Source organism: Myotis brandtii, unplaced genomic scaffold (assembly GCF_000412655.1).
Source record: "Myotis brandtii unplaced genomic scaffold, ASM41265v1 scaffold680, whole genome shotgun sequence".
NCBI lineage: Eukaryota > Metazoa > Chordata > Mammalia > Chiroptera > Vespertilionidae > Myotis > Myotis brandtii.
In genome coordinates, this window is record NW_005370658.1 from 327,295 (window position 1) to 341,522 (window position 14,228).

Genomic DNA, 14,228 nt, shown 5'->3' on the forward strand with positions numbered 1-14,228 from the left:
GAGTTCCATTTTTAGTTTTTTGAGGAAACTCCATACTGTTTTCCACAGTGGCTGTACCAGTCTGCATTCCCACCAGGACTTTGCCATCTTACAAAACAGAAACTCCATCCCCATTAAACACTAACTCCCCATTCTCCCTTTCCTTAGCCCCTGACACCCACTATTCTACTTCGGTCTCTATGAATTTAACTCCTCTAGGGACCTCATATAAGTGGAATCATACAATATTTGTTCATCTATGACTGGCTTATTTTACTTAGCATAATGTCCTCAAGTTTATCCACATTATAGTATGTTTCAGAATGTCCTTTCTTTTTAAGGCTGAATAATATTATATATATTTACTACATTTTGTTTATCCATTCATTCACTGATGTACATATGAGCTGCTTCTACTTTCTTTTATCGATTATGAATAATGCTGCTATGAACATGGGTGTACGGTGATTATTTAATGGAAAAATGGAATAAAAATATCAGATTGTATCACATGTAGTAAGGGTAAGTATTGTTTGGTAAAACTTTTATTTCTGTCATATATACATGGATGTATATACTAGTATTGTAGTTGCAATTACGTGCTAACCTTCCCTAAATAACCGTTTTTAGTATGCTCATGAATTATGTGGATCAGGAATTTAGGCAGGGCACAGTGGGGATGGTTTATCTCTGCTCCTTGCTGTCTGTAGCCCCAGCTGGGAAGAATTCAAAGTTGAGTGTCTAGATGCCAGTCCTCCAGAATCATCAGAAGGAATCTTCGTTCATTCATGTCTCATGATTGATGCTGGCTGGAGCCTCAGCTGGGCTGTCAGCTGGAATATCTATACAGCGGCCTCTTCATATGGGCCAGTTTGAGCTTCCTCACAACATGGCAGCTGGGTCCCAAATGAACAAGGCTGAAAAGCAGGCATTTTGGAAGTCACATGACATCATTTTTGTTGTACTGTATTATATTGGTCAAGCCAGTCACAAAGGTTGTCTCAGTTCAAGGGGAGGGGTCAAAGACCATGTCAATCAAAGGATTGTCAAGGTCTCTTTGTCAAGACCTGTAAATAAAATGTATTTCTTACTGTGCTTAGTGGTGGGGGAAAAAAAGTTTGAAAAAAAACAACAACAAACTCTGCTTGATATTGTCTGTGGTATGACTAAACTATAATTGTTCATTCCATCAGGATGTTTTGATGGACATTTGTTTCCAAATTGTTTGTTTTTGATTGCGGAAATGATGCTGCAGTGAGCTTGTATCATGGGGAAGTTTTCCTAGAGTTCTCAACAAATCTAAGTCTTTCCCCAGGGTTTCCTGAGGGACAGATGTGGTTGAGATCTGTGGTTGAGATCCAGTGAATGAAGCAAATTGAGGGTGGAGGACAGGTAAGTGCATCAGGCAGGGGCCAGCCATGCAGGCATTAGAGGACATGATGAGGGTTTCTACTTTTATTCTAAGGACAATGGGGAGCCATGGGAGGGCTTTGAGAAGAGGAGTGATGGATGTGATTTGTGATTCTCCTCTGGTCGCTAAACTGAAAAGACATTGAGTGGGTCAACATGTAGGAACAGGAAGACCCATTAGGAAATAGAAGGGGCATGTCACCATGTGGTCCCTGAGACTGTGCATTAATTACCTTTGCTATTACCAGACCTAGAATTTTCTCCATTTTCTCCCAGGATCTTTACTGATGGGCTTTTTCTTGTCATTCAGGTTTCACTGGGTGATCACTTCCTGTAATTTTTGGATCTTGGAAGATTCAGGAAATGAGGTAGAGATGGTCCCTCACCTCAAACAGCTCACAGACTTTGGGTGAGATACACACTAATTATAGTGGAGGTGAAAAAGGAAGAAAGTGCCTGGAATGGGGCCGGTGGACAGTCAGGCGTGGCACTTCTGAACTGCAGATTCCTCCCAGGTCAGGAAATTTGGAATCATGTTGAGAAACATCAGCCTAGAGATTAAGAGAAGGCACTCTGAGGTCAAAACAGCCAGGAGTGAGTTTCAGATGCTGGCCAGCACTGGGCACATAGTCAGTACCAAATGGTCATGGGAGAGGGGCTTCTGAGGGCAACCCTTAAATTGAGGTAAACTTCACACAACATAAAATTAATCATTTTAGCCTGGCCAGTGTTACTCAGTGGTTGAGCATCAACTCATGAATCAAGAGGTCACAGTTCGATTCACAGTCAGGGCACATGCCTGTTGGGGGAGAGAGAGAGAGTAACATCAATGATGAGAATCGTGCAGAAGGCAGCCGATCAGTCATTCTCATCATTGATATTTCTCTCTCTCTCTCTCTCTCTCTCTCTCTCTCTCTCTCTTTCTCTCTCCCCCTTCCTCTCTGAAATCAATAAAAATATATTTAAAATTTAATCATTTTAAAGTGAAAACTTCAGTGCCATTTAGTACATTCACAATGTTGTGCCACCACCACTTGTATCTAATTCTGGAACATTTTCATCACCCAAAAAGGAAACTCCATACCCATTAGCAGTCACTCCAGTTCTCCCCTCCCTTTAGTCCTTGGCAACCACTAATCTACTTTCCATTTCTATGGAATTGCCTATTTTGGAAGTTTCATATAAATGGAGTCATACAATATGTGACTATTTGTGTCTAGATTCTTTTACTTAGCATGTTTTTGAGGTTCATCCATATGGTAACTAACATATATCAGTACTTGTTATGAACTGAGTTGTATCCCCTCAGAATTCATGTGTTAAGGTGCTAACCCTCAGTGTTAACCTCGGTGTATGACCATATTTAGAAATAGGGTCTTTAAAGAAGTAATTTAATTAAAATGAGGTCATTAGGGTGCAAAGATACAGAGCGAAGATGACCATCTACAAGCCAAGGAGAGAGGCCTCAGAAGAAACCAACCTTGCTGACACCTTGATCTTGCACTTCTAGCCTCCAGAGCCATGAGACAATCAATTTATGTTGGTAAAGCCCCCTAGGTACTTTATTATGGCAGCCCTAGCAAATTAATGCAGTACTTCATTGGTTTTTATAGCTGAATGATGTTCCATTGTAGGGAATTGTTTTTCTTGTATCCAAAGATGGAAAAGAACCGAAATATCCGAGAATAGAGGACTTGTTAAAGAAATGACTGAATATCATAGGATGGAATACTGTGCAGATGTTCAAAAAGAATAAGGGCACTCTTTACGTCCTGGTTCTTAAAGTGTGGTTCCCTGGCCAGTAGCATCAACATCACCTGGGAATTTGTTAGAAATGCAAGTTCTCAGGCTCCAACACCGAATCAGATACTCTATGGGTGGGGCCCTCTGTGTGGGAGCCCTCCGGCTGACACTGATGCAGGCTCAAACCTGAGACCTATTGCTGTATATAACGATATAGTCCAGGGGTTCAAAGCAGCCCTGGGGTGCTTTTTAAAAACATTAGTGTATGGGGCCCATCCCCAAAGATTCCAGCATGATTGATCCAGAGCAGGGTCTGGACAACAATTTCCCACTTAAAAGTGACTTGAATGTGCAGCCAGGAATGTGAACCACTGATAGGGAGTACGTGTGAAAAGCCAGGTGAAGAAGAGTCATGTTTCAAATGTTCTTTGCAGGAATGTGATGGTTAAAATTTGGATAATGGAGAAATAAATTTCGGGTATGTATATGCAGTAGAATATTCTTTATCAGTGAAAAGGGTGGAATACGAAATGGAGTACTGGTGAAAGTTAAAAGAATCTATATATTATGATGCCATGCATATTAAGTTTAAAACACACAAAACAATTTTATGTATCTTTTGTGAATGGATATATGTGTAGTAAAACTATGAATACAACCATGGGGATTACAATGGGCAAATCCAGGAATTAGGCATAAGTATAGAGCAAGTTTCTTTCATATCTGTAATCTTTTATTTTATTAGTATGTTTTTATTGATTTTTTCTTTCAGCAAGAGAGGAAGGGGGGGGGAGAGAGAGAGAGAAACATTGATGTGAGAAAAACATTGATCGGCTGCCTCTGTATGCTCCTCGACCAGGGATCGAACCCAAAACTTGTATATGTGCCCTGACCTGGAATCAAACCAGCGATCTTTCAATGCAGGGGACGACACTCAACTAACTGAACCACCCTGGCCAGGGCTCATATCTGTAATCTTTTCTTTCTTTCTTTTTTTAAAAAAATATATTTTATTGATTTTTTACAGAGAGGAAGGGAGAGGGATAGAGAGTTAGAGACATCGATGAGAGACAAACATCGATTAGCTGCCTCCTGCACACCTCCTACTGGGGATGTGCCCACAACCAAGGTACATGCCCTTGACCGGAATCGAACCTGGGACCTTTCAGTCCGCAGGCCGATGCTCTATCCACTGAGCCAAACCGGTCTCGGCTGAACTTTAAATTTTTTAAAAGGTTGAATTAAAAATAAGATTGTTTTAAATAACTGTTTAGAAATTTAACATTTTAATTAAAATTTTTATTTTATCTTTAGCTGGGATTGAGCCTGCAACCTGGGCATGTGCCCTGACTGGGAATAGAACCCTCGACCTCCTGGTTCATAGTTGGATGCTCAAGCACTGAGCCACACCGCTGGGCTAGACTTTATTTTTTAATTGTGGTAATGATTACAGTGGGTTTTGTTATTTTATGTATATAAAAGTCCTTCCTTAGGATATGTTTTTCATTGATTCTAGAAAGAGGGAGGAAAAGAGAGAGAGAGAGAAACATTGATGTGAGAGAGAAACATCGATCAGTTACCTCCCATATGTGCCCCAATTGGGGATCAAACCCAAAATCTAGGCATGTGCCCTGACCAGGAATGGACCCTTCAGTGCACCGGGAGACACTCCAAACAACTGAGCCATACGGGCCAGGGCTGTTTGTTACATTTTTGTCTACACTTATTTGAATGCCCACAATACTTCACTTAAAGAGCAAGAGGCAGCTCTGCCAGGCAGTTCAGTTGGTTAGCGTGTCCTCCCATATGTCAGGGTTGCGGGTTTGATATTCGGTTAGGGCATATATAAGAAGCAACTAATGAGTGCATAAATAAGTGGAACAACAAATTTATGGTTCCCCCCCCCCTCTCTAAAATCAATAACAAAAAAATCAATAACAATTTTTTTAAAAAGAGCAAGGGGCAGAATAAAGGCATGAATTGCTTTCATTTGTCCTTTTCGCCCCTGCCCACCCTTTTTTTTGTTAACCCTCACTGGAGGATATTTTTTCCATTGCTTTTTAGAGACAATGGAAGCGGGAGGGAGGGAGGGAACACAGAGAGCAAGAACAGAGAAACATCGATGTGACCCATATCCTTGACTGGGAATTGAACTCAAGACCCTTTGGTGGATGGGCCAACGCTGTAACCACTGAGCAACCGGCTAGGGCATTTTTCTTTTTTCTTTTTTTTAAAGATTATATATATATATATATATCAGAGAGGAATGGGGGGAGAGAGAGAAACATCAGTGATGAGAGATTCATTGATCAGTTGACTCCTGCATGCCCCCTACCAGGGATCAACCCGGCAGGAACCCCTAACCTGGGATCCCTTCTGGTTCATAGGTCCGTGCTCAACCACTGAGCCACACCAGCTGGGCTTTCCCTTTTTCAAAGTTTCTTTTTGTTTCTTTTTTGTTGTTAATCCTCACCCGAGGATATTCTTCCATTGATTTTTAGGGAGAGTAGAAGAGAGGGAAAGACAGAGAGAAACCTTGATGTGAGAGAAACACATCGATTGGTTGCCTCCTGCACGCCAAAGTTTCTTTTAATGGTTAAAACAATATTTAAACTCTAAAGTGAAGTTTCCCTCCTCAACCCCTCTTCTTATCCACTCATTTTCATGTCCTTCTCCAGCAGGGAAATCCTGCTGCTTTTTTTCAGTATTCAAATACAAGTAAACTGTAGCTGTAAAGTCTTATCACTCTCCCCGAAAAGGTCAGGGCATAATATATACCTTGTTCTGAGAAATTTTTAACTTCATTTTTTGTGGAGATCTTTCCATGTTGAAACTATAAGAGCGTGCACAGCCCTGTACAGATGTGCAATATTTTTGCCTGGTGGGTCGGGGGAACAGCGAGGAGGCCCGTGTGGATTGAGGGGGAGAGACGAGAGTGGGCAGGTTATGAGAGCAGACAGTGCGAGCCCTGGTGGGCTGCGGTGAGAACTTTGGCTGTTACTCCGGGTGAGGTGGGGAGCCCTGGGGGGTCCTGAGCAGAAGAGGGACGTGCCTGGACTTAGGGCACCCTCTGGCAGCGGTGGTGGGGGTACAGGCTTTGGGGGCGGGACCTGGGGGACCGGGGTGAAGGGACCTACTGGGCCAGGTGGGAGATAATAGGGGCCGTGTCCAGGTGGGGGACGGAGGAGGGAGTGAGAAGTGGGTGGATTCTGGGTAGATTTTGAAGCGGACAGGACTTGCTGTCATATCATATTAGGGAGGGGGTGGGGTCAGAGAAAGTAAGGGGTCAAGGATGCTCCAAAGTTTGGGGCCTTAGGTCCTAGCAGGATGGAGCTGGGTCTACGCAGCGGTCGCCAACCGGTGGTCCGCCGACCACTGGTGGTCCGTGAGGTCCGAAAGGTTGGCGTCCGCTGGTCTAGAGGACAGCAGTGGGATTGGTTGCGGAAAGCTCAGGAGCTCGGATGTAGAGGGAGGCAAGTCCCAAGAGCCGGGCCCGCAGTCCCAAGAGCTGCCGCCAGAGGGCGAGCCGGCCGCATCTCCTGCGCACACCTTGGGTCGCGGGAAGGACCCGCCCTGCTGCTTCCCACGGCCCCGCAGCCTGCAGAGCCTCACCTGGGTGCGAGATGGGGGCCGCAGAGGTGCCAGGGCCGGCCGGGACCTCCCGGAGCTCTCGGGGCCCCAAAGCCTGGGACTCCCATTCCTCTGTGCTTCAAGTACTCCAGCTTCCACTCCCCACCAGGCTGTTTGCTCTGCCTGTGACACTATCTCAGGGCTCTGCAAAAATGTCACCTCTTCAAGAAGGCCTTCCCTGACCACCCTGGGGGCAGAAGCCCCTCTCCCTTCAAGGGACAGCCCTTTTAATTTAAAAACATTTATATATATATATTGTTTCAGAGAGAGGAAGGGAGAGGGAGAGACAGAAACATCAATGATGAGAGAAAATCATGGATAGGCTGCCTCTGGGCATGTGCCCTGACCGGGAATTGAACCTTGACCTCCTGGTTCGTAGGTCCATGCTCAACCACTGAGCCACACCGGCTGGGCAAGGCACATCCCTTTTTAATATCTTCTTAATATTTAAGAATCTGAAATAATCTTATTTATCTTGTATTGTCTGTTTTCTGCATTACAACGTAAGGCAGGGAGGACCCATTTTCTGTTTTGTCCACCTGTATCCCCAGGGCTCAGAATTATGCGTGGCCTCTAACAGGTGCTAAAGGAAAACCAACAGCAATAATGTTAATCATAGCTTACTCATGGTGGTACTGTGTACCAGCTTCTAGTTTAAACTCCTTACATATTATCTGTTCAGTCCTCAGAACAGCCCTACCAGGTAGGGATGGTTATTATCTTCATACTTCAGAGGAGGAAGCTGAGGCCCAGAGTGGTTAAGGGACTTGGCCAAGGTTGCACAGCTAGGAAGTTGCAATGCGGTAATTGAAACCTGAGTAGCTTAACTGCAAAGTCTGGTTTTGCTAAATGGATGAATGGGGCCTGAAACCAGGTACAGAGCCCTCAGGGACTCTGGCATTGTGCCCCAAGCCCCTCTAGACTTGCCTTTCCTCCTTCCCCAGCCCACATGCCAGCAGTCCCAGCCCCACGTCCCCTGCCATGCTGGGGGGAGGGGTGGGAACCTAGCAGGTCTGGGTTTACTCTGGAGTTTGCAGAGGCACCTCCCAGGCTGCCCAGGTGGGGGGCAGGCCATTAAAAGTGGGTCTGGTGGGTACAGACTTCACTCACCAGACAGCAGGGTCAACTGCCCAGGACCCTGAGCCCAGTCCCAGACAGACAGACAGATGCTCCTCAGCCAGCTGACCACAGTTCTGAGCCTGCTCAGTGTAGCCTGCCTACCCACAGGCTTGGGGAGGCCTGGACCCCAGGGTTCCCCACCCCAGCCCTGGGCTACCACAAATCAGACCCGATCTCTGGGCCAAGGGACCCAGGCCTCCCCAGTGCCATCTTCTGCTCTCAGCAGCTGGAAGGCCTTCTTGGACCTGCAGAAAACCAGGCGTATGGGGCTAGGTGGGCTGCAGCATGAGCAGGAGGTGGCCACCACCATGTCTCTCCCACTGGACCCACAGGAAGTAGCCCAGGAGACGTGTAAGGCTGTGCCCTTCACTCAGGTGAGTATGTGGTGGGAGAAGGAGAGGGCTGAGTCTCAGCGTTGACAGAGAGCATGACTGTGGTGCCAGATTTGGAATCGAGCCCTGTACCCTTTACCTGTCTCTGATCGTCAGTTCCCTCCCTTATGAAATGGGGGTTGCCCCTCTGCCAGCTTCTGCAATCACCACCCTGTCCCCCAAGTCTATTTTTCCATTTAATGGCCAGAGGCACCTGTGAGCTTCTGAGTCAGATTATGTCCCTTCTACACTCAGAACCCTCTATGGCTCCCACCTCACCCAGAGCAAAAGCCCAAATTTTCCCCACAGCCCACAAGGCCCTGCTCTGTTTGCCTGTCCTCTCTCTGCTCTCACCTCCTCCCATTCCCCCCTGCCCACTTTATTCCTGCCACCCCTGCCTCCTTTTCCCCAGACACACCAACAATATATAGCACTGGTTGTTCCTTTGCCTCTAGCACCTCCCCCCATCCTGACATTCTGTGGCTCCTTCTTTCACCTCCTTCAGGTTTTTACTCAAACATTTAAAAATGCAGCAGCCAGGCTGGTGTGGCGCAGTGGTTGAGCATCAACCTATGAACCAGGAAGTCACGGTTCGATTCCCAAGCAGGGCACATGCCTGGTTGTGGGCTTGATCCCCGGTAGGGGGTGCAGGAGGCAGCCAATCAATGATTCTCTCTCATCATTGATGTTTCTATCTCTCCCTTTTTCTCTGAAATCAATAAAAAAATATTTTTTAGAAATGCAGTACCTCCCACCCCATTTTCCTCTTTTCTGCTTTATTTCTCACTGTAGTACACATCATCCCCTAAAAAGTGAAATTGATTCTGTAATTGCATTTATTATCTGTCTTCCTCAGTAGAATGTCTATTCCACCAGGGCAGGAATTTTTATGCCTTATTCACTCTGTATTTCCATCCCTAAGCTCTAGAGCAGAGCCAGGCACACAGCAGCAGCTCAGTGCTTGTTAAATGATGAACAATAGTCGTACCTGCCTGCTGAGCACTTTGGGGCAGCCTGAATGAGAGGGGTGTGGGCAGCACTCACAGTGCATTCAGTTGGTGCTCCATAATGGCTGTAGGCATTCATGCCCTGTGTTGTTTATGGCCCAGGCTCTGAAGCCAGGTGTACCAAGTTCTGCCTTAACTGCTGATTTCTTTGTAACTCCAAGCAAGAGGGTGGGGTCACTGGGGCAGAGGGGGAAGGTGGGGAGATGAAGTTGTGGGGAGAGGGACAGAGGCAGGAGTGCATGATTTAAACAGAGAAGGGCCATGAACAGGGGGTGAATTGATAGATCCACTTAGTTGGAGGGGATCATAGGAGGAACTAACATTTATTGAACTGACTGTGTGCCAGGTTATAGGCTCAAGCAGTGGTCGGCAAACTCATTAGTCAACAGAGCCAAATATCAACAGTACAATGATTGAAATTTCTTTTGAGAGCCAAATTTTTTAAACTTAAACTATACAGGGAGGTACATTGTTATTAACTTAATTAGGGTACTCCTAAGGCTTAGGAAGAGCCACACTCAAGGGGCCAAAGAGCCGCATGTGGCTCGAGAGCCACAGTTTGCCGACCACAGGCCTAGAGTAGTTTCTTTTTTTCCTGGTTGAACTTTGATGATTTCATAGGTGAAGAAACTGAGGCCCAGAGAGGTTGAGTAACTTACCTCAAGTCACACAGCAATGGCAGAGTCAGGATTTGAGCCCGGACACATGCCTCTCAAGGTGGGGTGGAAGTGGATTGGGGGTTATTCTCATTACTCCGGCCTCCTGTCTCCCTGTCTCTGGCCCCAGGTGCTCTCCCAGCCGGGATGCATGGCTAAGCGCCTCCGTAATCACCTCTGCTTTGGCCACTGCTCCTCGCTCTACGTCCCTGGTGTGGACCTCGCCCCGTTCGTCCTCTGCAACAGCTGTGTGCCCGCTCGAAGGCACTGGACACCCGTGTTCCTGTGGTGCCGGGTGGGCAGCCCAGCCTCTCGTCGGCGGGTGAAGACATACACAGTGCTGGTCGAGAGGTGTCAGTGTAGCCTGAAGGCCTGAGCTGAGCATCACGGACTGACACAGACGCACGCACCTCGGAGAGATGTGGGAGTCGGAAAGACACCGACCTGGAGAATGTCCCCGGGTCAGAGACCAGGGAAGCAGGGAAAGCCAGATGGTCTCCTGAGTCCTCACCCTGCTCCCGTGAATACCAGACAGCCCCGTAGCGGCAGACCACTCACAGTCACAGCACACGCTACTGAGCACTCACTGTTGGCCAGGCCCAGCTCTAAGCATTTGCCAGGTACTTACTTGAGTCACCCTCAGAGCTGCCCAATAGCATAGAGGCATCACCCCATTTTACAGGGAAGGAAACTGAGGCCTCAAGAGGCAAAGACACTTGCTCAGGGTCATACAACATGACATGGCAGAGCCAGCATTTGAACCCCAGACTGGACCTCCTCTCACAGAATAAGTCAAAGACACACCCCCAAATGCAGGGAGAACGGATGACCCCACCCAGGAGACACAGTGACGACCCTGTCCTAGGGACCCCAAGAAACCCAGGCAGGAAAGCAGAGGTAGCTACAGGGGGACACCTGGGTTCCCCAAGTCAGAGGCAGAACCCACAAGCTCCAGCTGCCCCTCCCAATCTCCACCAGCCCCACGCCCAGGGTGGCATCTACGGGACCATAAAGGTTGATGGAGCCCAGTGTGTGTATATGTGTGTATATGTGTGTATTTGTTCCTCCAACCGGAGTAGGACCATAAAGGTTGATGGAGCCCAGTTGTGTGTATATGTGTGTATTTGTTCCTCCAACCGGAGTTCCCTGGAAGTGGGTGGCCCTGTGGAATGTGGGTATGAGGGGTGCTCCCTCCTCAGTTGGGCACAGGGTCTGCAGCGGATGAGGGCGGCCGGGCTTTGGGCGTCTGGAACCAGGGCCCTAGCAGATGGGCCCGTCTGGCACAGACGCAGGGACATGTGGTGCTGTCAGGGTTGCCTCCAAATGCTCCCCGGAGCGCAGGGCGGTGGGGGGGTCAACCGGGGCCCCCCTCAGCCCTCTTCCTGCCTCAGGAAGGAAGGCCCCAGGTGAGGGGAGCAGGAGGAGGGGACCCGAGGAAACAGATGGGCCAGTGGGGCGTGGGAGCCCATGACCTCTGACCCCACAGGCCAGCACAGAGGGGTGGGAACAGGCCAGGCAGGCAGCTCCCAAGGCCCTGCTCCAAGGGCCCGAGATGGGGGAGGGTCATGAGTGGCCCATGGGGGAGGGGTGTGCTCTCCCGCCTCCCTCCAGGATTCTGTGCCAAACCTCAGGCAGCGTCCGAGTGGGTAGCTCAGCCTTGGCACCATGGACACCCCTCTGGCAGGCATATGAGGCGCCTGCTTCCACCCCCTTTCAGCTGTGCTCACCTCCTGCCAGCCGGGGAGCCAGCTGGGAACCTTGGTGCCAGGGGGGCCCCAGTATCCCTGCCCCCTCCTGGGCAGTGCCAAACGGCCCCCACCCCCATCCCCAGGACCATTAATGGGTGGGTAATGAGTGCTGGGGGAGCGGGGGAGGGGCGGGGATGCAGGTGCCACAGGCGCTGGCACAGGGGCTGCTAATCAGGTTTGCCAACGCCATCTGTCACCGCGCGAGCATCTGGGGCTCAAGGTGACCCTGTCACCCTCAGTTACAATTATGAGTTTGGCATCTGTATTAAAGCCCGCCAGCCGGCCAGGAGGCGGGGGATGGGGTGGGCATGGGGGTGCACAGTGAGCCCTGTCCCGGGGGTCCTGTTCCCAGGGGCTGTGTGGCTGCCAAGGCATGGAGCTTCTCTCTGCTTAGGGGAGTTGTGTATGTGTGTGTGTGTGTGTGTGTGTGTGTGTGTGGAGCTTCTCTCTGCTTAGGGGAGTTGTGTGTGTGTGTGTGTGTGTGTGTGTGTACATGCGCACCAGCCTGCACAATTCTTTGAGCATGTCTGAGTAGGATTGGGAGTCTGGGTTTTGTGCATTTCTGGGTGTGGTGGCTATGCGTCTGAGTTCGGTGGGATGGCTGGTGATGGGGGGCAGCTCTCAGATCGTGTGGGTACACAGATGAGTGTGTGTCCATGTGCTGGGAGAGGAGTGAATGGTGGGTTCAGGTGTCTTCGGGTGATGGTGTGTGTCAGGGTGTATGTGTGATGTTGTGTGTGTGTGATTGTGTGTGTGCATCTGAGTGTGTGGTGCTGTACATCTGATGGTCACAGGCTGGCTATATGTTTGGGCATGTGGCCTGTGTGTAAGATTCTGTTGAAGTATGCGTGTGCATGCGTGCTTGTGAGGGCAGCAGCTGGCAGAGGCTCTGTGTGGTCACTGCAGGGCCTCTCTCCTGCCACTGTAACCTGTTCCTGTCCTCACCAACCCCTGCTGCTCCGCTCTAATCTGGGGGCTCAGGGAAGGCAGGGGATGGCTCGAAGGAGGGCTCTAGGCTCCGGTTGTTGTATCTGGATTCAGGGCTCTCGGATTCTAGATTCTGAGGACAGGATCTCTACCTTTGGATTTTGGATTCTGGGCATTTGGACCTGGATTTTAGATTCTGGGTCCCCAGTTCTTGGTACCTGAGAATTTAGATTCAGATTCTGGATTCTGGGATCTGGATTCCAGGCTCTGAATTCTGGTTTTGGGTTCTGGCTTCCAGACCTTGGCTTCCTGTCTCTAGGCTCTGGGTGCTGAGCCTGGGCCTGTCTCTCTACCCTTCTATTCACATTAGGCCACTGGGCTGTCTGCCATCCCCCCACACCCTCACGCAATGGATGCAGAGACCACACATGGCCACCAGGGGACACCCTTGGTTCAGATTTGGACCCAGATGACCCAGACATGAAGGAGTTGGGGACTGCCCTGACCTGGCTGGACTCAACCCTTTGAGGGGAAGGAGAGGGGCTTCACCTCCCTTCCTTCCCCTTCCCGCCTGGACTGGTGACCGATGTCTGTCAAACATGGAGAACCGGACCCAGCATCCTCCCAGACCCCCCAGTCTGGGCTGGGGGCCAGGAGGCCAAGTCTCTGGGTCAAATGCAGGGACATTGCGGGTGTGAGAGGGCACCATGTGCCTGGTTAGCCACACATGGCAGTGTTCTGTGGCGTGTGAGCCTGTGTGCTGTGTGGCCATGTGTGATTGGGACCAGGTGTCTGGCAGAGTCCGCATGAGACAGTGCTTCTATGGGCCGTACCTCTAGCTTTGTCACTCTGGTGTGGGGTAGGAGTCCCTGTCGTATGGGTGTGTCTGACGGACCCTAACTGTGTCCCTGGGCGTCTGTGGGTGTATCTGCTGTGCCACTGGGTCCGTGAGAGCGCCTCGGAGTGTCTGGGGCAGTGTCCCCAAGACCAGGTCCTTGTGTGGATGGTGTCTTGTCAGTGGTGGGTGAGGTGTGCCGGACAGAGGGGTGCCTTCCAAGAGTGTCCAATGGGAGGAGGCACGTTGTCCAAAGGGGAGTGGAGGAAGGACCCTCAGAGCACTGGCTCCATTCTCTTCCTGGTGTCTCTGACCCTCCATCTTGCTGGGTCTCTATTGCTGGGTCTCCTCCCGTCTCAGTATCTCTGACTTTGTCTGGGAGTCCTGGTCCTCTGCCTAGTCCTGTTACCAGGCGTAGCGCAAGGCACAGTGGGCTCCGTGGTTATTGGTTGGCTCCCACCCCAGACCTTCGTCTTCCATCTCAATTCCCCGCCCTGCCTCTCATAGGTTCTGTCCCTCTGCCCCTCTGTGGGTCCTTCCTCATTGGTGCATTTCTCTCCATCTCCCAGGTCTCTTCCATCTCTTTGTCTCTCTCTGTCTCTGTCTCTCCCCCTTGGTTCCTAAGTGTCTTTCTTTCCCCATCTACAGCTCTGTCTGTCTCTCTCCATCTTTGTCTCTCCCCATCTCTGTCTCTCCCTTCCTCTACGGCGGATGGGTCTGGGTGGGTCCAGGACAGTCAGGCCAGGGCGCTGGGCGCCGGGGCGAACAATACCCCATTCACGCGGCCCTCCGGTGCCATGGCA

The 14,228-nt window shown here is 49.8% G+C and overlaps 1 protein-coding gene and 1 long non-coding RNA gene across 3 annotated transcripts; one reads left to right on the forward strand and one right to left on the reverse strand.

Annotated features, from left to right (window-relative positions):
- Nucleotides 1-508: 508 nt before the first annotated feature.
- Nucleotides 509-10,166, reverse strand: LOC106723953. The gene is made up of 2 exons (XR_001359705.1): nucleotides 10,091-10,166; nucleotides 509-1,940 (listed from the first exon to the last, which is right to left on the reverse strand). It is a non-coding gene; the product is annotated as an uncharacterized LOC106723953 (long non-coding RNA).
- DAND5 (DAN domain family member 5, BMP antagonist) lies at nucleotides 1,837-10,943 on the forward strand. 2 transcript variants are annotated; one of them, XR_001359704.1, is made up of 2 exons: nucleotides 1,837-1,904; nucleotides 10,046-10,114. XR_001359704.1 is itself a non-coding variant. In XM_005881571.2 (2 exons), exons 1-2 carry the CDS (start codon nucleotides 7,929-7,931, stop codon nucleotides 10,289-10,291), a joined length of 573 nt encoding a protein of 190 aa, XP_005881633.1. In that variant the 5' UTR covers nucleotides 7,148-7,928; the 3' UTR covers nucleotides 10,292-10,943. The 2 variants fall into 2 exon arrangements, 1 of the variants encoding a protein (XP_005881633.1); XM_005881571.2 differs by lacking the exon at nucleotides 1,837-1,904 and adding an exon at nucleotides 7,148-8,255 and having other exon boundaries at nucleotides 10,046-10,943.
- The last annotated feature ends 3,285 nt before the right edge of the window (nucleotides 10,944-14,228 follow it).